General features: G+C 45.0%; 1 protein-coding gene across 1 annotated transcript in view; it reads right to left on the bottom strand.

Annotated features, from left to right (window-relative positions):
• Positions 1-1,072: 1,072 nt before the first annotated feature.
• The window catches only part of LOC139532274 (xin actin-binding repeat-containing protein 2-like), a 54,792-nt gene continuing 33,476 nt past the window's right edge, over positions 1,073-22,388 (bottom strand). The window contains exons 3-10 of the mRNA XM_071329686.1: positions 20,982-21,166; positions 19,546-19,686; positions 18,462-18,554; positions 17,826-17,895; positions 17,363-17,466; positions 6,586-17,035; positions 2,091-2,224; positions 1,073-1,987 (exon numbers count right to left, since the gene is read on the bottom strand). Of these exons, the coding sequence (XP_071185787.1) occupies positions 2,130-2,224; positions 6,586-17,035; positions 17,363-17,466; positions 17,826-17,895; positions 18,462-18,554; positions 19,546-19,686; positions 20,982-21,166 (11,138 nt within the window). The 3' untranslated portion in view covers positions 1,073-1,987; positions 2,091-2,129. The remainder of the gene's footprint in view (positions 1,988-2,090; positions 2,225-6,585; positions 17,036-17,362; positions 17,467-17,825; positions 17,896-18,461; positions 18,555-19,545; positions 19,687-20,981; positions 21,167-22,388) is intronic.

Here is a 22,388-nt window from a genome sequence, read left to right as displayed (position 1 = left end):
ACTCAGAAGATTAAACCTCATAGGCATTCTTTACAACAAACCAAGCAAATCGAAAACCATTATACTGTAGCAAGAAAGTATAATGAATGTCTTGCAAAATATGAACATGTTCTGTTTGGATGGTTTTAAAATATCAGAAGCAATGTATACAGAAAAACATGGAACAAAAAAATCCCTTTATACTTTTTAAAAACTGCACACCAGGTGCTTTTAAACAGCAAGATCAAATCTAGATATTGTAATAAAGAGCATCGATATAATTGCTAAAACACAGTACAAAAATAGTTATAGGGAAGTTGTGATATTAACTTGATTCATCTCTCCACAGACAGAAATGAAATGAGGGATTGTATGAGGACAGCATTGACTAATTAAGTGATAGAAAAGATGGATTAAATGTTATCAGATTTAGGAGTTGTCACTGTCGTCATCGTCATAATATCTGTTCCTCTTGATTTGTTCCTCCACTGACAGCGAGTCATAATCATCTTTCCACAGCATGTTGCTTATCCCCTGTGCACAGACATCCTTCATGTCAAAGCTGTCAAGCTGTTCATCCCCTTTCCACCCGTCTTTGGGTTTATCTGTGTTCCCTCTTGATTCCATTCCGAAATCCAAAAGGTCGTCCAGCGATGACACCAAGGGCCTCTCACTGACAGACTCACTGAAGATGTCAGACTTGAAATCAGACAGGAGGATGGAACTGTTATCGAGCCCAGCAAAAATGTCCTCCAGGAAGCTAGAGGTGCTAATCTTTGGTTCCGTTTCAAAAGAAAATGTACTTTGAGTCGCCTCTGTGAAGACATGTTTATCTAGACTGTCGTCTGTGGCCTCCATACATTTGGCACCCATTGGCACAAAAGCGTCCTCCCTCTGCGCCATATCTAGAACGTCGGTTGGCATCCATTTTAGTTCTTCATCCCCGAATATGCCCTCCTTAAAATCACTTTCGGCAGCAGCTGGTTCTGTGGACTGAAGTATTACATCTCTTTCTTCCGTTTTGTAGTCATCAAGCACTTTGAACATTGGTTCATGGTCAAATAATAATTGTCCGTTATTGTTGTTGTTGGAGTTTGCATTTACTGCTGGCTCACCTGATGCCTCACCATCTATCATTGTGACCTTGACCTTATCCTCCTCACTCCCATTTACTTTCTCCATTTTCTCCTTCTCCTCTTTATAAGAGTTCTCTGCCTCAGCCTCCCCGCTATGCCCATTTACTCTCACATCCTCTACCTTCTCTCCACTTTCCTTTTCATCTTTTTCTGTCACATTCACACTTTCCACAGCTCCTTCCTCGTTCACCTCGCTTGTCACTTCCACATCGGGTTCCACTTTCCCAGCTACCTCTATGCCACTGTCTCTTGGGGGTTCATGGGTGGGAGAACTCTCTGTTACCTCTACTAGGTCTACGGGAGTGGTCAAAGCCTTCTTCTCTGCTGGAGTTTCTACAGTTACAACGGCACTTTCCCATGCAGTTTCTTGAGGACAATTTAGTGTTTTTATAGCAGGGCTATCTTTTAATGAAGGTTCATTGATCTGGCTTTTCTGGGCATCGGTGTCAGTCTGTGGAGAGCTATCCTGGGGGGGCCATGAGGGTTTAACCAGCTTCACCTCGTCCTCCACCATGAACACTTTCTTGGGAGAATCATTTTGAGGAGGCCATACAACCGCAATCTTACTTGTGGGCTTTTTGTTTTCATCCTGTGATTTGTTCACTTCCTTTTCCTGTGGAGGTGGTACCTCTATCTTTGTCGAACTGACACTGCTCCTGGCTGTGGGATTTCTGGAATCTAGTTTTTCAGGGGACGGGGATTTTAGCTTAGTCTTTTCATTTTCAATGGAATACTCTTGATTTTTAGCACTCCAAAGGTCTTTGTGAGGCTTCTGTCCGAATCCTTCGTCATAATTTCCTTTGGACTTGAACAGTTGTTTGAAGTGTGGCTTGCAGTACATTCGTCCATGGAGAGAGGCGTAGTTGCCAAGGCTGAGAAAGACAAAATGTTGTTGCTACAGTATTCAGACACAACAATTGAAATAAGATAGTTGTTATTATTTGTACTGGTTATAAGCCCACGTTTGTGGTTTACCTTAGTTTGCCACTGCAGTGCTCACAGCGGAAGCAGCTTTTATGGAAATTGTGTTTGTCTGCGATCAGACACTCCATCGGATACACCCTCTTCCGACACACCGTGCACAGTTCGGACTCTGGAACTGGAGTTTTCTGCAAGAGAAAGATAGTGTTAGGTCACTCTTTTATTTACCTTTTCAGTAAAAACAAACAAAGTGACAACAAAGCAAAATGAGTTAACACTAACATATCAACACTATTAGTTAATAATGAGTTATTATCAGTAAACCTACTGGACTGTAAATAATGTATGAAATAAATGAAGAAGAAAAAATCTCACTTTAAACGCACTACAAATTATGAAGGCTTTATGTAAGATCTTGCTAAGCACTACGCAGATGCTTCACAGATCTGTGTAGTTCATTCCATAAGCTATAAAGGGTTTAGAAAAGGTGACATACAGTAGTCTACCATTTAAAAAATGTTTAACTAAGCAAATCAGTTAAGAAAAAAGTACTATTTTACAATGACGGCCTACCCCGGCAAAACCCTCCCCTAACCCAGACGACGCTGTACCAATTGTGCGCCGCCCTATGGGACTCCTGATCACGGCCGGTTGTGATACAGCCCGGGATTAGTGACGCCTCGATTAGTGACGCCTCGAGCACTGAGATGCAGTGCCTTAGACCACTGCGCCACTCGGGAGCATCTCCCTATGTACTGTATAGTAGGCTGCATTGCCAAATGTGACTTAACCAAGACAGACATAACACACACCCATATACAGATGTTACCAACCTAAGCTAAGCAGGGCTCATAAAGATGGCGTTTGTGCTGATGTTAATCAAAATCAAATCAAATCATATTAGTCACATGGGCCGAATACAACAGGTGTAGCTCTTACATTGAAATGCTTACCGACGAGCCCCTAACCAACAATGCAGTTTTAAAAAATACGGATAAGAATAAGAGATAAAAGTAACAAGTAATTAAAGAGCAGCTGTAAAATAACAATAGCGAGACTATATACAGGGGGGTACCGATACAGAGTCAATGTGCTGGGGCACCTGTTAGTTGAGGTAGTATGTACATGTAGGTAGAGTTATTAAAGTGACTAATCATAGATGACAACAGAGAGTAGCAGTGGTGTAAAGAGGGGGAGGGGGGGGCAATGCAAATAGTCTGGGTAGCCATTTGACTAAATATGGCTTTGGGGTAGAAGCTGTTTAGAAGCCTCATGGACCGAGACTTGGTGCTCCGGTACCGCTTGCCGTGCGGTAGCAGAGAGAACAGTCTATGACTAGGGTGGCTGGAATCTTTGACAATATTTAGGGCCTTCCTCTGACACCCCCTGGTATCGAGGTCCTGGATGGCAGGAAACTTGGACACAGTGATGTACTGGGCCGTTCGCACCGAGGCCGAGCAGTTGCCATACCAGGCAGTGATGCAACCAGTCAGGATGCTCTCGATGGTGCAGCTGTAGAAGCTTTTGAGGATCTGAGGACCCATGCCAAATCTTTTCAGTCTCCTGAGGGGAAAGAGGTTTTGTCGTGCCCTCTTCACGACTGTTATGGTGTGCTTGGACCATGTTAGTTTGTTGGTGATGTGGACAGCAAGGAACTTGAATCTCTCAGCCTGCTCCACTGCAGCCCCATCTATGAGAATTGGGGTGTGCTCTGTCCTCTTTTTCCTGTAGTCCACAATCATCTCCTTTGTCTTGATCACGTTGAGGGAGAGTTCGTTTTCCTGGCACCACACGGCCAGGTCTCTGACCTCCTCCCTATAGGCTGTCTCGTTGTTGTCGGTGATCAGGCCTACCACTGTTGTGTCATCAGCAAATTTAATGATGGTTTTAGAGTCGTGCCTGGCTGTGCAGTTATGAGTGAACAGGAAGTACAGCAGGGGACTGACCACGCACCCCTGAGAGGCCCCTGTGTTGAGGATCAGCGTGGCGGATGTGTTGTTACCTACCCTTACCACCTGGGGGCAGCCCAGTCAGGAAGTCCAGTATCCAGTAGCAGAAGGAGGTGTTTAGTTCCAGGGTTCTTAGCTTATTTATGAGCTTTGAGGGCACTATGGGGTGGAACGCTGAGCTGTAGTCAATGTATAGCGTTCTCACATAGGTGTTCCCTTTGTCCAGGTGGGAAAGGGCAGTGTGGATTGCAATAGAGATTGCATCATCTGTGGATCTTTTGGGGCGGTATGCAAATCGGAGTGGGTCTAGGGTTTCTGGGATGATAGTGTTGATGTGAGCCATGACCAGCCTTTCAAAGCACTTCATGGCTACAGACGTGAGTGCTACGGGTCGGTAGTCATTTTGGCAGGTTACCTTAGTGTTCTTGAGCACAGGCACTATTGTGGTCTGCTTAAAACATGTTGGTATTACAGACCCGGACAGGTAGAAGTTGAAAATGTCAGTGAAGACACTTGCCAGTTGGTCAGCGCATGCTCGCAGTACACTTCCTGGTAATCCGTCTGGCCTTGCGGCCTTTTGAAAGTTGACCTTTTTAAAGGTCTTACTCAAATCGGCTGCGGAGAGCGTGATTACACAGTCTTCAGGAACAGCTGGTGCTCTCATGCGTGTGTCAGTGTTATTTGCCTCGAAGCAAGCATAGAAGTACTTTAGCTCGTCTGGTAGGCTTGTGTCACTGGGAAGCTCGCGGCTGTGCTTCCCTTTGTAGTCTGTAATGGTTTGCAAGCCCTGCCACATCCAACGAGCGTCAGAGCCGGTGTAGTACGAATCAATCTTAGTCCTGTATTGACGCGTTGCCTGTTTGATGGTTCGTCAGAGGGCATAGCTGGATTTCTTATAAGCTTCCGGGTTAGAGTCCCGCTTCTTGAAAGTGGCAGGTCTAGCATTTAGGTCAGTGCGGATGCTGCCTGTAATCCATGGCTTCTGTTTGGGGTATGTACGTACGGTCACTGTGGGGACGACGTCATCGATGCACTTTTTGATGAAGCCAATGACTGATGTGGTGTACTCCTCAATGCCATCGAAGGAATCCTGGAACATATTCCAGTCTATGCTAGCAAAACAGTCCTGTAGCTTAGCAACAGTCCGCTGGTGTTTTGCGGGTACTATTTAATGAAGCTGCCAGTTCAGGACTTGTGAGGCATCTGTTTCTCAGTTGTGCACCGGGGCCTCCCACTCATCTTTCTATTCTGGTTAGAGACAGTTTGCGCTGTTCTCTGAAGGTAGTAGTACACAGCGTTGTACGAGATCTTCAGTTTCTTGGCAATTTCTCGCATGGAATAGCCTTCATTTCTCAGAACAAGAAAAGACTGAAGAGTTTCAGAAGAAAGTTCTTTGTTTTGAGCCTGTAATCTAACCCACAAACACTGATGCTCCAAATACTCAACTAGTCTAAAGAAGGCTAGTTGTATTGCTTCCTTAATCAGACCAACAGTTTTCAGCTGTGCTAACATGATTGCAAAAGGGGTTTCTAATGATCAATTACCCTTTTAAAATTATAAACTTGGATTAGCTAACACAGCATGCCTATGTAGATATTCCATAAAAAAAAATATTTACAACATTAACAATGTCTGCACTGTATTTCTGATCAATTTCGGGGCAGCAGGTAGCCTTAGTGGTTAGAGCGTTGGACTCGAGTCCCGAGCTGACAAGGTAAAAATCTGTCGTTCTGCCCAGTTAACCCACTGTTCTTAGGCCGTCTTTGAAAATAAAATTTGTTCTTAACTGACTTGCCTAGTTAAATATAATAAAAAGGATGTTATTTGAATGGACAAAAGATGTGCTTTTCTTTCAAAAACAAGGACATTTCTAAGTGACCCCAAACATTTCTAAGTGAACGGTAGTGTATACTTAAGCAAGAAGGCCCGAGGAGGTGTGGTATATGGCCAATATACCACGGCTAAGGGCTGTTCTTAAACACGACACAACGCGGAGTGCCTGGACACAGCCCTTACCCGTGGTATATTGGCCATATATTACAAACCCTGAGGTGCCTTATTGCTATTATAAACTGGTTACCAATGTAATTAGAGCAGTTCAAATAAATGTTTTGTCATACCCGTGGTATACTGTCTGATATACCACAGGTATTAGCCAATCAGCATGCAGGGCTCAAACCACCCAGTTTATAATTAGAAATATGCAACCACATCCTCACACAAGCATGAAAACATTAATCCATAACTTCCCATCGCTCCTTTTTGCAAAAGCAGCTCTATACAGTATCTTAGGCATCAACAACACCACCCCCCTGTAGACAAGCATATCATGAGGCACGCTCTTGCTGTGTTTTAATGCATTCTAAACAGACTGCCAGTACCCATTAGATTCATTATGCTTTAGAAGTGTTAGTGTCTGTCAGATAAGAATAAAGAAGAAGAACAACAAAGGGGAAATGCATAATTAAAAATAGTGCAGATGCAAAACGTTAATGCTGAATTTGAAGGCACTGTTAATATTTTTTACTTTCACACAAAAATATGTTAAACACACCATCACTCTCTATTAGTCTCCCCTCATGCTCCATGTGTTGGTTTACCCGTCACGACAGTCTCCTGCTGGTGTGTTACAATCTGTGATGTCCTCTGTTCTGAGACACTGAATCCCAGATTCTGGAACACACTCTCTCTTTCGGCCCAGGACTGGTCGAAGCTCTTCAGTAGGTCCTCTGTGGCGGCCTTCACAGGAACTGCCATCTCTTCAACCGTCCCTTTCACCACGTCGGCGTAGGAGGGAGGGAGGGGGCGGGACATGTGGCTCTCAGAGTGCATGCTGGTCTCGCTCCTCACCCCGCTTGTTACGTTGCCAAATTCATCCATGCCAGAGAACTCCTCAGTGACGGACTTTGTTTCGGAATGCCCCATCGGTTCGGCAGACTCTGATTCTCTCCTCTCTCTCTCCTCTTGTTTCTCTCTCACTTCTTTGAGAGCATTATGATCACCCAAGTCAAAGGCATTCTTGATGGCCTTGATGTTGAAGGCAGGTGTTTCATCAGTTTTTGGCGTTTTGGGGTCTGCCTCCGGATCTTCAGTGTCACTTCCCAGTCTATCTGTGATGATGATGGGATCTTTTCTGATGAACAGCTTTGGTTGTGGCGATTCAAATTGATTGACCAGCTTTGACAGGTCAAGCCTAGGGAGATCCTCTTTCATTATGCCTATATTCACACCCTCAGGAACATCCTCTAGATCCTCTGGACCCAGGCGCTCCGAGATTTCAATGGGGTTCTTCCGCATGTATGTCCTGCTCACCTCTGCCTTCTGAGCTTCCTCAAAGAAGAACTTCTTGTCTCTGACAGTCATCATGGAGTCAACCATATCAGCCACATCCGGAGTCGTCGTCCCAGTCTCCATCTCCTGTGTCTGCATGTGGATCTCAGGTTCAATCAGCGCTGGGGAATCCTCTCTGTCAGAGGCTTGCTCTGTGGTCAGAAACTCAGGCATGGGTGGCGGAGGGGTCATGCCCCGAGAGAGCTTCGCAGTGGTGTCCTTCAACTTGGCTAGCTTCTCTGAGCTGCTCAAGGTGGGAGAGGGTGTGGCCCTACAGAACCGAGAGGTAGGGGTGCGGGGAGGGGGAGGTGGTGGGGTTGGGGTGGCACCAGACCTGTATGACGGAGGAGGTGAGGGGGTCACCATGAGGGGTGAGTCTGTTCTCCTCACTGATTCAATGCTGATGAAGGTAGGTGAAGGTGTTCGCGTTGCAAGCATGGGAGAGGGAACTCTGGGATCAGGACCTTTTACTTCAGTCAGCTCCGTTTTTTTGCTCTCATGAGAGATCTTCTTCTCCTCAACCATTTTCTTTTGGGTTTCGACTCTTGATGAGCCAATGCTTGTTTTAGATATCTTGGCTGTTGCTCCTCCAAATCCTTTATTTTCAGATGCTGGTGCAGGTGGTGGTGCAGGTGATGATGCAGGTGGTGGTGCAGGTGATGATGCAGGTGCCGGTTCTCTATCCTGTTTCGCCATGGCTGCCATTTGTCCTTCTAAGTTTACAAGTTTTGCTTGTGCTAGGTTTCTCACATGGAACATGATTTCTGTGAGCTTCTTCTTATTCTGCTGAACAGCAACCTGTGTTAAATCACGCTTTTCCTCCGCCCTCATCAACCAGACAGGGACCTCACTAAGTATTGCCCTCACTGAGTTTGAATCCATTTTCCCTGGATGAAGCTGCTTAATGTTAAATAGCAGCTTCTGTACCATTACACATTTCTCTGAATCTGTGCTCTCCACCGATTGAGCTGAGCTTTCCACCATTGATTGAGCTGTTTCGGTCTGTGCTGCTGCCTTCCCTGCAATGTTCATGGAGACAGCCTTAGACTCTGCCTTCGACCTCTCTTGATGCTGCTGGATTTTGCTTACTTCTCCTTGTTGTTGGAAAGACTTGACCTGCTGCTTCTGTGTGCGAACCTGCTGTTCCTGCTTCTGGAAGCTCTGTTGAACTACTCTCTCATTAACAATCACTTGCTCGTGCTTCTGAATGTGCTGTTCCTGCATGCTCTGTTGACTATGGGAGACAGATATGTGGCAGTGCCCTGGAGCTTGAGCTACTGGCATGGGAACTAGCTTTGGCTCTTTGGGCAAAGGGACTTTAATGCCTTTCTGCTTAGCCTTTGTCGTCATTTGGATCTCCAGCTTTGTTTCCTTGGCAGCTGCAGTTTTCTCAACCTCCTCAGCTTTCTCCTGTATCACATTCATCGCCACCTTTACTTCATTTTTTGCTGAGCTACTGGTGGCCATCTGCGAGCTCTCCTGAACTACTCTGGTCTCACTCTTAGAAATATTCTCCATACCCATTTGATGTACATGTAATTCGTTTTTCACTGCTCGTTGATCTTTTTCCACCACCTCGCTTTTCTCCTCCTTCTTCTCTGTCGGCAACTTCACTGTTCTCACCTTGAAATTTGGTGTCACTTTTGGAATTTTGATCTTGGTGGGCTGAGATGCAATCTTTTTTACTTCCTGTGTGAGAGAGGCGTTAGTATTCTTTTCCTCCTCTGCTTCGTATGGGACGGCGGATTGGGTTTGAAGATGTACATTTTCCTGGACAATGCTCTGAGTGGAGATGATAGACCGTGAGCTAGCGATCATACCACTCTGCTGCTCAGCTGCTGAGGACGAAATCACATTAGAGCCAGATTGGACTTTAATGTTGGACTCATGGTGAGGGTGAGCAGCAGAGACTGAAACCGGCTGATGCTTGCCAGAGGAAACAGACTGATGCTTGCCAGAGGAAACAGACTGATGTTTTCTGGAGGCAACAGACGAGGCGAGTACTTTCCCAGAAGAGACCATAGAGGACTGATCAGTGGTAATGTGTTTCTTATCTGAGGAAATATTTCCAGATTCAGAGGTTGATTTCTTATTTCCCACTGAGATCAAAGGTTTGCTCAGGGGGATATGTGATAGAGCTTTCTTCATGGGCGGCTCTTGTGATGCTGTGCATACTTTGCTTTTAAACTGAGTTTCCTTAGCCTGTGTTACCTCTGAGGTCACTTTTGACTGCTCTGTTTTGTGTGCAGCTGAGTGTTGTTCACTTGCAACATTGGTTGAGCCCATCATTTCCATCAAATTAGTTGGAGGAGAGGTGGGAGATGTGACTCGTGAAGTGGCGGGAGTTGTGTCTTGTGACTTGTTACTGTCAGCCTCCTCTCTTTGCACACGATACCTTTCCTCTGCCAGCATCAGTGGGGTTTTGAATTTACTGGCATACGGTTTAGGTTTTGCAACTGGGGCAGGATCTGCAGGTGGGGGTATTTTGATTGGAGGGATGAATACCTTTTTAGGTGGTCGTGGCAACTCTTCCTGTGGTGGTTTTGCCACTGGGATTGGTGAAGGGATTTTAGTAGTGGACACTGTAAAATCAGATTGAACCTGTGTGTTGGTAGTATTTGTAGTTTCCACCTGTTCACAACTGTTTAAACTCTTGACTTCCTTGACTACTGCTTCCTCTTTATGTTCTGTCTGAACTGTCATTGGCTGAGGAGGTGGAGGAGGCGGTGGTGGTGCTGCTTGCTTTTTCTGCCATTTTGGTTTGACCAGTATTGGTTTCTTGGGTGGCTCAGATTTTGGGATTTTGAATAAAGGCCTAGCTTTAAATGGCTTTCCAGGTGGTGGTGTAGGCACTTGGTGTGGCATTGAGTTTAGCTCTTGCTGTGAGGGCGGTGGAGGAAGAAAGTCTTGCCCTGCCACGGAGGGTGGGGGTGGGGGAGAAGGGAAAAAGTCAGGCTCCCCGCATTCTGCTGGGGGTGGAGGAGGTGGAGGCGGAAGGTCACTGTCCTGTCTCATAATCAGGGGACGGGATGTGGGAAACATTGGGCTATGGCATGACAGAGACATTGGGCTGCCTGCCACTGGTGAGGGCGGGGGAGGAAGAGACATCTCAGACTCAGAGGGTGGAGGCGGGGACGTGGGAGGAGGAGGGAAATGAATCTCAGGCGTACCTTTCTTTATCATACCTTTTCTCTTCATGTCCAGGTTCCGGAAATTTGTATTCAGATTTTTGACGTTGTGTTTTTGTGTAACAGTCTTATGTTCTGTCACAGTTGTTTGCAACCGTTTCATTGTTTTTGTTTCCTGTGTTTGCTTTGAAACAATATTAGTTTGAGATGTGCTTTGTGTTTCTTTCATCACATTTATGTCTGAGGCTGCTTCATTCTCAGTCATCTGATTGGTCATTTTCTTCTTTATGAAGATGGGTTTAGGGGGTGGTGGTATTTTCTGTTTCACAGCCTGTTTTTTAACATGTGTCTGCTGTGAGGACTCAGACATATTGACTGTTTTGACCTGTGTTGTCACGTTCATGTCTGAGACTTGTGTTTCTCTCTGTGTTTCTTTCGTCACATTTATGTCTGAGACTGCTTTATTCTCAGTCATATGATTGGCTGATTTATTCACAATCATCTGATTGCCTGCTTTATTCTCAGTTATATGATTGGCTAATTTATTCTCAGTCATCTGATTGGATGCTTTATTCTCAGTTATATGATTGGCTGATTTATTCACAATCATCTGATTGCCTGCTTTATTCTCAGTTATATGATTGGCTGATTTATTCACACTCATCTGATTGGATGCTTTATTCTCAGTCATGTGATTGGCTGATTTATTTACAATCATCTGATTGGCTGCTTTATTCTCAGTCATGTGATTGGCTGATTTATTCACAATCATCTGATTGGCTGCTTTATTCTCAGTCATCTGATTGGTTGCTTTATTATCAGTCATCTGATTGGCTGCTTTATTCACAGTCATGTGATTGGCTGATTGATTCACAGTCATCTGATTGGCTGCTTTAATCTCTGTCATCTGATTAATTGATGTATTATCGGTCATCTGATTGGTCAGGTTTTTCTTCTTTATGATCATGTGCTTAGGAGGGGGTTGCATTTTCTGTTTCACACTCTGTTGTTTAACATGTATCTGTTCTTTAACTTCAGTCTGTTCTTTTACATGTTCCTGCTGTGAGTCCTCCAACATATTTACTGTTTGGACCTGTGTTGTCATAGAGTGTTCCTCTTGGGTGAGAGTCTTGCTGCTCTTCACTGATTTGTTCTCAGTGTACATCTCGGTGTGCTTTTGTGTGGGGTCCTGTGATTTACTGCTCTGACTCTGAGACAGGTTTTTCACAGCAGGGGCTAGATTGACTGTGACGTTCTCATTCTTAGCCACATCTAAGTATTCATGGTCCATCACTTGCTGTGTGGGTAATGGATTTTTCACATGAACTCTGGGAGCTTTCCTGGGAGGATACTTTCGCACTTTCCGATTTGAATATTCTTTTCTCTGCATCAGATTCTTTATGGCTCCTTTAACATCTCCCTTTATCACCTCCTCCTTCTCCATCTGTGATTGCTCCTCATCCTGGTCCTGCCCCTGCCCTTCGTAGAGGCATTTTATGGAGGTCTTCACATCTCCCTCAGTGCTTCCCCTGCGTTGCATTCGTGGGGATGTGGATGGTTCTAGTAACAGCTGTATTGTGCCTCTCACGTCCCCCTGTTCACTCACTTGGTGCTGGTAAAGTTTTTTCTCACTCGAGGCCTCATGCAAACCCTTCAGCGCAGTATGAATGTCTCCCTTTACAATCTCCTCCTTTTCCATCTCTTTCACTGCCTGCTTAGCCTCTTCTAGTGATTTCAAGGTGCCTTTGATATCGCCGGGCACTAAATCCTCAACAGTTACCTCAGTCTTGGTGGTCGCCGATTTTTCTAATGATTGGAGGGCTCCTCGGATATCACCTCGGACAATTTCTGGCTTTTCCATTTCCTTGGCTTGGTTTTGAGCCTCCTCCAAAGACCTCAGAGTGGTGTGCAGGTCCCCTTTCACCACTTCCTCTTTCTCTATCACGACTCTCTTGCTAATAGTTTTGGTCAGTGAGTCCAGGGCCGCCCTCAGATCTCCCTTGACAATTTCCTCTTTCTGCAGGTTTTCCAGCAAGAGAGCCGGTTCCATCATGAACACCTTCACTGTGTTGTTGACATCACCAGGGACAATATCGTCCTCAGCTACTGTGCGTTCAATCTGCTGTTGATTCTTCCTTAGTGTCATTTTGGTTTCCATAACGTCGCCGCCAATGATACGTTCCTTCTGCGCCTGTTCTTGTTCCTCATTAGGTTCAAACTGGAGTTGTTTGAGGTAATCCAGAGCCCCAGATTCAATACAGGTGGAGTAAAAGCTAACGTTACCCCTCTCCGTGTCTTCCACCTTTATCCTTTTAGATTCCTCTGACCCTGAGTTGGACAAGAGTCTGTGAAGGGTCCTACTGACATTGCCTTTGATGATATCCTCCTTCTCAATGCCATCGCCGTCTTCTTTATTTAGGAGGGAGTATATAGTCATTCGCACATCTCCCTTTTCATCTTCTTGAATCAGAATTCCACGTTTTGAGGAGCCCTCCTCCTTCAGTAGGTTGTTGATGGCCTCTTGAATGTCGCCTCTGAGGATTTTCTCCTTCTCAACATTGAATCCCTTTTCTTGGTTGAATAGCTGTTTTACCGTTGTGTTGATGTTGCCTCTCTCGTCCTGGTCTATGACTATCCCTTTCTCTGTCATGTCTCGTCTGTTTAGGAGGTTCATCATGATGTTGTTTAGATCCCCTCTGATCACCTCCTCCTTCTGGATTTCTGGAGCATCTTGGTTCATGAGTCTGTATTTTGCCATTCTGACATCTCCTATCTCATCCGTCTCAATGAGAATCCCTTGTGAGTCAACCATTTTCTGACAATAGAGCTCTTCAAGGGTCTCTTTGATGCTCTTCCCCATTATTTCAGTTCTTTCTACACTGTTCTCATTAAATTTGGTTAAAGGAGTGGTTTCAAAAAGCCATGTTGTTGTCTTTACATCTGCTTGTGGGATCTCCTCCCGGGTGACAACAGTCTCTGTTCCGTCTGACTCTTTAATGCTGTCAAGCGGCTGTTTTTCAAAGAGCCACACAGACTGCTTGACATCTCCTTTCATCACTTCTTCTTTTGTCACTGTCTCCATTTCATCATATTCTGAGCCCTCGCCATGGATCTTATCGATGCTGTGTGTTTCAAACATCCACGAGGCCGTCCTGACGTCCCCTCTTTGGATCTCACTCACGCTAACAGTTCTAACATACTTCTGAGACATTTCATCTGTCTCAAAAAGGTGTTTGTTTGTCTTCACATCGCCACCCTGGATATCTTCAACTGTTTTAGTCAACACTTTCATGTCCTCAGCGATTTCATCAAGAGGTTGTGTTTCGAACCTCCACCTGGCCGTGCTGACATCACCTTTCTGGACGTCCTCCTCAGTGACAGATTTGATGACATAGACGTCGTCCGTGTCCCTTATTGAATCCAGAGGTTTTGTCTCAAATAACCACCGGGCCCCCACCACATCTCCGCTCATGATTTCTTCCTTTGTCATAGTGGTAACTTCATGGTAGTGGCCCTCTTTGTCACAGATTGCATACAGTGGCTGATTTTCAAACATCATGGTGTAGCTTTTCACATCCCCTTTCTCTATATCGTCCCTGATGATGCTCTGGAGTTTTGACATCTCAGTCTCGGTGGACTCCTCCTGGATTTTATCGAGAGAGTAAGTCTCGAAAACGAAGCGTCCTTGACCAACGTTTCCTCCCAGCACATCGGTTACGGTGCGAGTGTCCTTGGCTCCCTCTGTATCCTCACAGATAGTGTCTATAGGTTGGTTTTCAAAAAGCCACATGTTGTTCACTACATTTCCTTTCTGAATTTCCTCCGCCGTAAGGGTCTTCAGCTTATGCATTGTTTCAGATGAGGTTGAGGTCATGATGTCTGAAGACCTATTCTGGAAGAGAAACTTCATCCTAGACACATCTCCAGACTGGACATCAATCTTAGTCACCCTCCTGAAGGCACCACTCTCCTCCCCTGTGAGGTTCTCCAGGTTCTCTGTCTCAAAGAGGAAGCGAGCGTGATGCACATCTTTGCCTTGGACGTCCTCTAGTTTGACAGTGCAGGTTTTGAGAACGGTCTCCGATTCGGACTCTGAATGGTCACAGATGTTATCGAGGTTCTGAGTCTCAAAGAGCCATGTGCATGTTTTGACGTCCCCTTTGCTGACCTCCTCAACCTCAGTCTCATTCCTCACCTTATCTGCTTTCTCATACAGATTATCCATTGGTTGAGTCTCGAACAGCCACCTGCAGGTTTTCACATCACCTTTCTCAATTTCAACACTCTCCTTTGTCTTAGTTTCATCTTCTTCAGTGTTGCTGAAATGTTTAATACCATCGAGGGGTTGCGTTTCGAATAACCACTTGGCAGTCTTGACATCGCCCGATTCAATCTCCTCCTTTGATATACCTTTTATAATCTGGAATTTATTGATACTTTCCTCAAACTCATCGATAGGATGTGTTTCAAACATCCACCTGCAGCTTCGAACATCTCCTTTTACTATCTCCTCACGTCGCACGGTTTTCACCTCGTGGTAGTGTCCCTCGCTGTCTTGCATGGCGTACATCGGGGTGGATTCAAAAATAACTTTGTTTGATTTCACAGACCCACTGGTAACACCTTCAACTTGAATTCTCTGTGCCCCCTCACATCTGCTTAAATCCAAGGTTTCAAATCTTTCCTTGTGATTTGTGACGTCGCCCTTATCAAGTTCTTCAAGGTTTATAGTTCGTGTCATTTCCTTCTTCTCCTCCCTTATGTTTTCAAGTGGTTGACTTTCAAAAACCCACTTCTGATGTCTAACATCACCCTTCTCCTCCTCGGACGCAACCATCTTCTGAAGTTTCCCTACTTCAGCCAGATCCTTCAGGTTCTCTATTGGCACTGTCTCAAACAGATGTTTTGCTGATCGCACATCACCTCCTACAATCTCCTCTGAGGGTAAAGGTCTGGCATTGGCATTGTCTTTCAGAGTATCCATCTGCTGTGTCTCGAAAACCAGGCAGTGCTTCCGCACATCTGCTCCAATAATCTCCTCCTTTTGCCTGATGCTTTGCCATTCCTCGTCTTTAATGGAGTCCAGTGTCTTTGTCTCGAACAGCCACCTCCCTCGGTTCACGCCTCCCTGGGAGTTGTCCTCCATGGAGACTCCACAGATCAGCTTCACCTTGGCAGGGTCTTTGTTGATCATGTCCAGAGGCTGGGTCTCAAAGAGCCAGCGGGAGGTCTTCACGTCTCCTTTCTCCATCTCCTCCCTGCGGATGGCGGTGATCTCCAGTATATTTCCAGAGTCGCCCCTGATGACACACATGGGCTGGGTCTCAAACATCCGTGTGGTTGTCTTCACTTCCCCTTTGATCTCCTCAAGCTCTGACTTCAGGTTCAAGAAGTGGCTCTCCTCAATGGTCTCTGTGTGGCTGAGGGAATCCAAGTGTTGAGTTTCAAACAGATACCTGGCCGTTTTCACGTCCCCTCCTGTAATATCTTTAGTGAAGACAACCTCCAAGGCTTGCTCATCCTCCTGGTAGAATCTATTCAGACAATCCAGTGGCTGGGTCTCAAAAAGATAGGTGGCTGTTCGTACGTCTCCTCTCGCTAGCTCGGTCAATTTCCCTGTCTGTACAGTTGATTCTGGAGTGTCTACACGCAGCGCATCCATGGGCTGGGTCTCAAACATCCATGCTGTGTATTTGACATCACTTCCTGCAATGATTTCCTGCTGAGCAATGTTCTTCACTTCATCATCCTCATCTGGGGTGTCATCTTTAATGGTATCCAGCGGCTTATTCTCAAACATCCAGCGCATGGACTGCACCTCCCCTTTAAGGATCTCGTCCCACTCCAGGTAATCTCCCTCAGGGCTCATACATTCATCCCCACCACTGTTTTCAAACACATAGCAAGCCTGCTGGACTTCCCCGGTCATCTCATCTTCACTATCCAACTGTGACTGCTCGATCTCCGTGACGTCGGTGAAGTAGTCCTTCTCCATGGTCCTCCGAACCTCTGGGTGCATGTGCTTGTACAGGCGCTTCAGCTCATTGCGGTTCTTCTGCTTGGAGTACTGCTCCTTGTTGAAGATGTATCTCTGTTGGCCAGCCTGCTCCTGAGGCAGGGGAGAGTCACAGCACTCGGGGACCTCCTGGGGCATTAGTTCAGTGGGTGGAGGAGGGAAGTGCTCCATGGTCTCATAATCCATGGATGAGGCTGAGGCAGCGGTAGAGGAAGAGACAGCCCCTGTCCTCATATTGGATGAGGCTGAGGCAGCGGTAGAGGAAGAGACAGCCCCTGTCCTCATATTGGATGAGGCTGAGGCAGCGGTAGATGAAGAGACAACCCCTGTCCTCATATTGGATGAGGCTGAGGCAGCGGTAGATGAAGAGACAACCCCTGTCCTCATATTGGATGAGGCTGAGGCAGCGGTAGATGAAGAGACAACCCCTGTCCTCATAGTGGATGAGGTTTCATAGCTCGTTGCTGCTGAAGCTCTGGATGATTGTTTAACAGTGGACAAACGTTCATAGCTATCTGCTGCTGAGGAGGACTGGTTTACCGGTGCCCATTGAAACTGGTTATAATCCAGATCAATCTATGGTTTAATGATTGATGGAAAGAAGGACAGTGGTAGTTGCAGTCAGAATATGAAGTGATAGAGAAATGGAGAAGAGGACAGTATAGCAGAAAAAAAACAGAGTAGATTTAAGCAGATAATGACATCCCTGAATATGTTTGTTTTTTACACAAAATAATAACAACTATCATAAGTTTGTGCTTTTTAAGCTCATTACATTCTCACGTCATCCAATGTACTCACTACCCTCAAAGTGAATTCCCCTGCTTTGATGTTGATATCATGGCATCGTCTTAGCACAGACACACTATAATGGCCATGTAGATAAACAGACTGCATCATTACCTTCATTTGCTTGCCCGGCGTGGCCTGTTCTACCGTCTTCTCATACTGCTGCTTCAAAGCCTGAGTGGAGACCTTTGGTAAGTCCTCTCCTCCAATGACCTTAACTGAAATAGAAACAGGAAGCAGTTGTCTCATTAAATGATTCTCAGTTTGAAGCCCAGTTGGTTTGGAGGAAACTAAAATCGTGTCTTTAAAACCTACCGTTTCCATTTCCGAAAGTGGCATCGATTACCCTATTCCCAGTTGCAATATTTTTTACCTCCCTATGCCTTGATTTAATTTGCCGCCATGCACTGAATTTCTAATAGAAAATCATCTGTAATACAATTCAATTCCACACCTCATCTGTAATTTGGCTTGGAGAATAATCTCCAGCTTTTCAACAGTCATTACTATACAGCGTACACTCTAGTCTGTGATCAAAAAAGCCAAACATTTAAATATGAATGGTATTATACTCTACCCGTTTCGTCATAATGCTTTTCATAACTGGAGGCCACGTTGTTTTGTTGAACTCTTTGATCATGAGTCACCTGTAATGAGATGGAGGCAAGCGGTGAGCACAATAGGCAATTCTTCAAATTGATTTCCTTCACACACAGACAACACAAAGGGTGTGTAAGTGGAATGTTAAATTCACAATGAAAACAGCATTTTTCTTACCACGTGAGGTTAATTTAGCCCTGCATTTTTTTTTATATATATTTTTTAAAACTTTACTCTGTGTAGGAAAACTTTGGAAAACAAATAAAGTGATATGAGAAACAAAAAGTGTTACAATTATTCACGTACACTTAATTATAGATGTTGGGGCAGGTGCGGGGGCAGGTAACATATTGAGTTTATTGAGTAGATGTGCGCTAAAATGATGGGAAACGGCCTAACAGGCTTCGTGATGGGCTCAATATGCGTTTGTGAGAAATAGGTTTAGTTTGAGACTGCACAGTTGCAGGGTTAAGGGTCCAACTGAATATAAAGACTAATTAAAAAAAATATATATATATATATGACAGAAAAGTTGTAAAAAGAGTAATGATCTGAATTCATTGGTAAATACCAGGTAAGTAATGTATTGTAATAAAGTATAAGTGTATAATACCTCCTGGTCATGGAAGTAGTCCACTTGCTGAGTGGTGGGAATGACCTCCCTGACACTGCTCCTCACTGTCACCTCCTGTGAGCTGGACACCTCCTGTCAGAGAGACCACACACAGACCGTTCACACACTAGGCCTACATATTTATGATTCACAAACACAAATGTCTCCAGATGCCGGTGGGTGGGGTTTACGCCGGTTCTGCTTTACGGTGGTACTTTACTTGAGGGTGGCATACAGTATTTTGTCACAAACCCGCCCGACTAGCATCTGTTCCTGTCGCTGACAGGTTGCAAGCAACACACTCGCGCACAAACACTTTAACGCAAACACATTGTAGCTAGCAGTCACAAACACACAGCAGCATTGTGTTCCCCCTGACAGCAGACCATATTTAGCAGCAGGAGGGGAAAATATGAATGTTCAGAGAGCAAAGCTTACTGGAAAATCCATCTGTTATAGATAATACATTATTTCCTGTCAATTGCAGAGCTCTCCCCGTGAGAATAGTAATGCCAAAATTATTTTAGACAGTAACTTAAGGAGAGAGTGAGTGACGAATAGAGAGAGGTGGAAAATCTCTGAAGTAAAATGACAATACACCAAATGCACCTCAAATAGGTTTTCGAAATTGAATACTTGAAATTGGACTTTCTTTCCCTGGCATTGTACCTAGTCATTGTAAATAAGAATTTGTTCTCAACTGACTTGCCTAATTAAATAAAGGTTAAATAAAATAAATGTAGAGCTTAGAAGCATACATGTCATAATAGTACTGGCTACATGAGACCCCCCAGGTCTGGTATAACATACGTTGTTGCTGTACAACTTAACATACAGCAAAACAAAACAGCATGTGGACCCATTACCTGAGCTGCATTACCTGAGCTGCATTACCCCGAGCTGCATTACCCGAGCTGCATTACCTGAGCTGCAGAGACGCGTAAAAAGGCTCTTGACGCACAGTAACAATAACACAACAAAACCCACTGCTCCACATCTGACCACAGCCCCAGTGCAATATAAATAAATACGAATAAAGGATTTCTATGTATGGCTTATGCCTTGCCTGTTTAGATGCCAGTACCTGCACGGATCTCTTTTCTAAGTGGACCTGCGTAACGCTGGTCTGGGACTGGGAGGAGGAGGCGTACTCCTGGCTCTCAAACTGTTTCTTCACGCCGGCCAGACCCCCTGGCAGAGAACAGACTTCAGACTCCTCCATAACCTATTAAGAGAAGACATAGGCATCATTAGTTCGAGTCATCTCCATGCAAAGGGTTTTCATAAGAGTATCTTCAGGGGTACAGTGGTAGTTAATGCAGAAGTGATAGTTCCCGGGACGTCCTGAAGGGGGCATAAGTGAGCAGCATATGCCACAGGACTGGACTTCTTCCCTAAATACAGTAGGGAGTTATGACTTGGACCTCATGACGTTTGCAAGAGAAGGATGTCCCCAGTCTCCCTACACGATTGGAGATCCCAAACATCTGTGACATCAAGTCAAATCAAACTAACTAGTACAACACAGCGTAACTGTATCAAGCTATGTTTTAGTGGCGTATGCAGACAGTAGCTGTAAAGGTATTGATGGATAATTCTGGTCCAGATTCTGTCTGTTACCCCTCATAGTGTTCAGTAACCATACAGCCCAGCCTCCCCATGGGCCCTGACACTGGGATCAACGGAGGTCACCGCAGTGGCACCGACAAATGACACTGATGGCCTCAATGCAAATCTACATTGGTGTCATTATTCAGTACTGAATGTAAAAGTAAATGATGCATGGTGAATGTTGATATCCCACTACTTGTCTTCAGAATTGTACATATAACTGTGTGGACAGAGGTTCCTGGAATATGTGGTTGCTGGAAGATTTTTGTAGTGTCCAGGAATATTCAACACTGGGTTTCTTTATGCCAAAAGAGGAATTATTTCTATCCATGAGGCTTCTCAGTATAAAAAGGCTTAGAAATATAAAAACGTCTTCCTGACTTCCTTTCAGTTCCAATCAGATAACAGTGACCTGGGTATAGAGAAGCTGAATGGAGTGAATAATAGTGAACCACTAAGTCACGTATAGTAAAAGGTTGCGGCTCCGATGGCTTCAGTCCACAGACTGAGTTGAATTAATGGCCTTGGCTTAATACATGCCCTCGTTTTCAATTACAGGTTGGACAAGGTGTAAGCTGCTTTCAGAGAGGTGTTTCTTTACTCTGATGAACCAGGAATGTAAGCTCTTTTTTGTTGTGTTTTTTACACAGCAGATTTGCGTGGTCATGAATGTCTGTGTAGAAAAGTTTTGAGAATGCGTCATATTTGGAGATATGTGAAAATGTTCTGTTAATAATATCCATTAAAATGGGATGCACTGGCAATTATACCACACACAGTTCAATGTGTGTGTTTGAAGGTATAGTGTCTGCCTGCCTGTCCTGCCTGCTTATCAGCCTGTCTAGTTATTATCCTTGGAGTGTCTTTCCCTCCATCTCTCTTTACATCCTTGTGGAAGTATCCTCTTACCGTGGAGGATGAGCTGCTGGCCTCCTTCTTGGACACGGCAGCCTGATACATGGCCATGCGTTCCTTTAGTGACACGGACTCCGGCTCCTCGCTGGTGGGCGCTCCTCCGTCTCCTTTCCTCTGACTCACCACCCCTTCCCTTTCCTCAGGACTTCCTGACCTGGTTCCACCCGCGCTGCCCGCAGCTGCAAAACGCGACAGACATGGAGTTTACTCTCCAGGACATGAGAATGCAGTTCGAATCCATTTGTCACACGAATTTCTGCATTCGTTCTTACCATTGATTTACAGGGAATCCATGGTTTACGTAAAAGTCAGATCAGTTATGAGTCAACCTTTCAGTGTTTCAGCCCATTGATGTGCACCATTTTGTGGTGCCAATAGACTAATGGTCAAATAAAATAAAACATGTACAAACAGAATAGATACTTTCAAGAGATACTTGTTGAAATAACCATGGATGACATTTTAACAAGACGTATTGGAAAACAGCTCTGCTAGCTACCTATAAGGACAGGGCCATGATGTAACTGCGACACAGAGACAACAGTGAGAACCTCTACCAGTGTAGGCTGCTGTGGGGAGGACGGCTCATAATAATGGCTGGAACGGAGTCAATGGAATGGTATCAAACACAAACGTGGTTTCCATGTAGTTTCTACCATCCCATCCAGCCATTATTATGAGCAGTCCTTATGAGCCGTCTGGCTTGTTCCAGAACCACGTCCCCCCACATGTTTCGTACATGACCCCTCTATACATAGCCATAGACAAGACAATGGGGATTCACAAAGGATGTTGTCATGAAACTGAAGCGAGTCACACTCATCAATCAAGCAGGACTGCTCTAACGTCACACGCACACAAATGGACGCGCACACTGATTAGCGGTTAGTACAGTACATCCCTATAGACGTCCAATTAGTGTCAAGTATTGATTTATGGTTGACTCCGCTACGCTATAAGGCATCGTTAAGCCAGTGAGATGACTCCACTGAGGATCTCCCTAACACCCATACTGCACCTCAAGGCTTTTAGCATGTTGATTCTGCCTGGGTTATAATGCATTGAAATCAAAGAGGACACGGATGGAAATGGTCATTGTGTTATGTAGTACACTTTGACGTTCCTATGTTGTGGATTTTCTCTGCTGTTTCACTTACCGGGGGGGGGGGGGGGGGGATCGTAGCCAAAACAGAAGCACATGGATAGAACACTGGTATATTTTAAGGAACTATTCCAATGGTATCTCAGCTACTACTATTAGCGATATAAAGCTATTCTTTGCCTGGTACATACCGTACGCATATAACCCAATGGAGACAAGCTAATCATCCTAATGCCTGTCAGAAAGTCCTATGAATACATGTCTTACTATCTGCCGGTTTGATTTCCTATTCCTGGAAT

The sequence above is a fragment of the Salvelinus alpinus genome, chromosome 10, assembly GCF_045679555.1.
Source record: "Salvelinus alpinus chromosome 10, SLU_Salpinus.1, whole genome shotgun sequence".
NCBI classification, from domain to species: domain Eukaryota; kingdom Metazoa; phylum Chordata; class Actinopteri; order Salmoniformes; family Salmonidae; genus Salvelinus; species Salvelinus alpinus.
The sequence above is the reverse complement of the archived record's forward strand: the minus strand, read 5'-3'. Positions and strand labels throughout refer to the sequence as shown.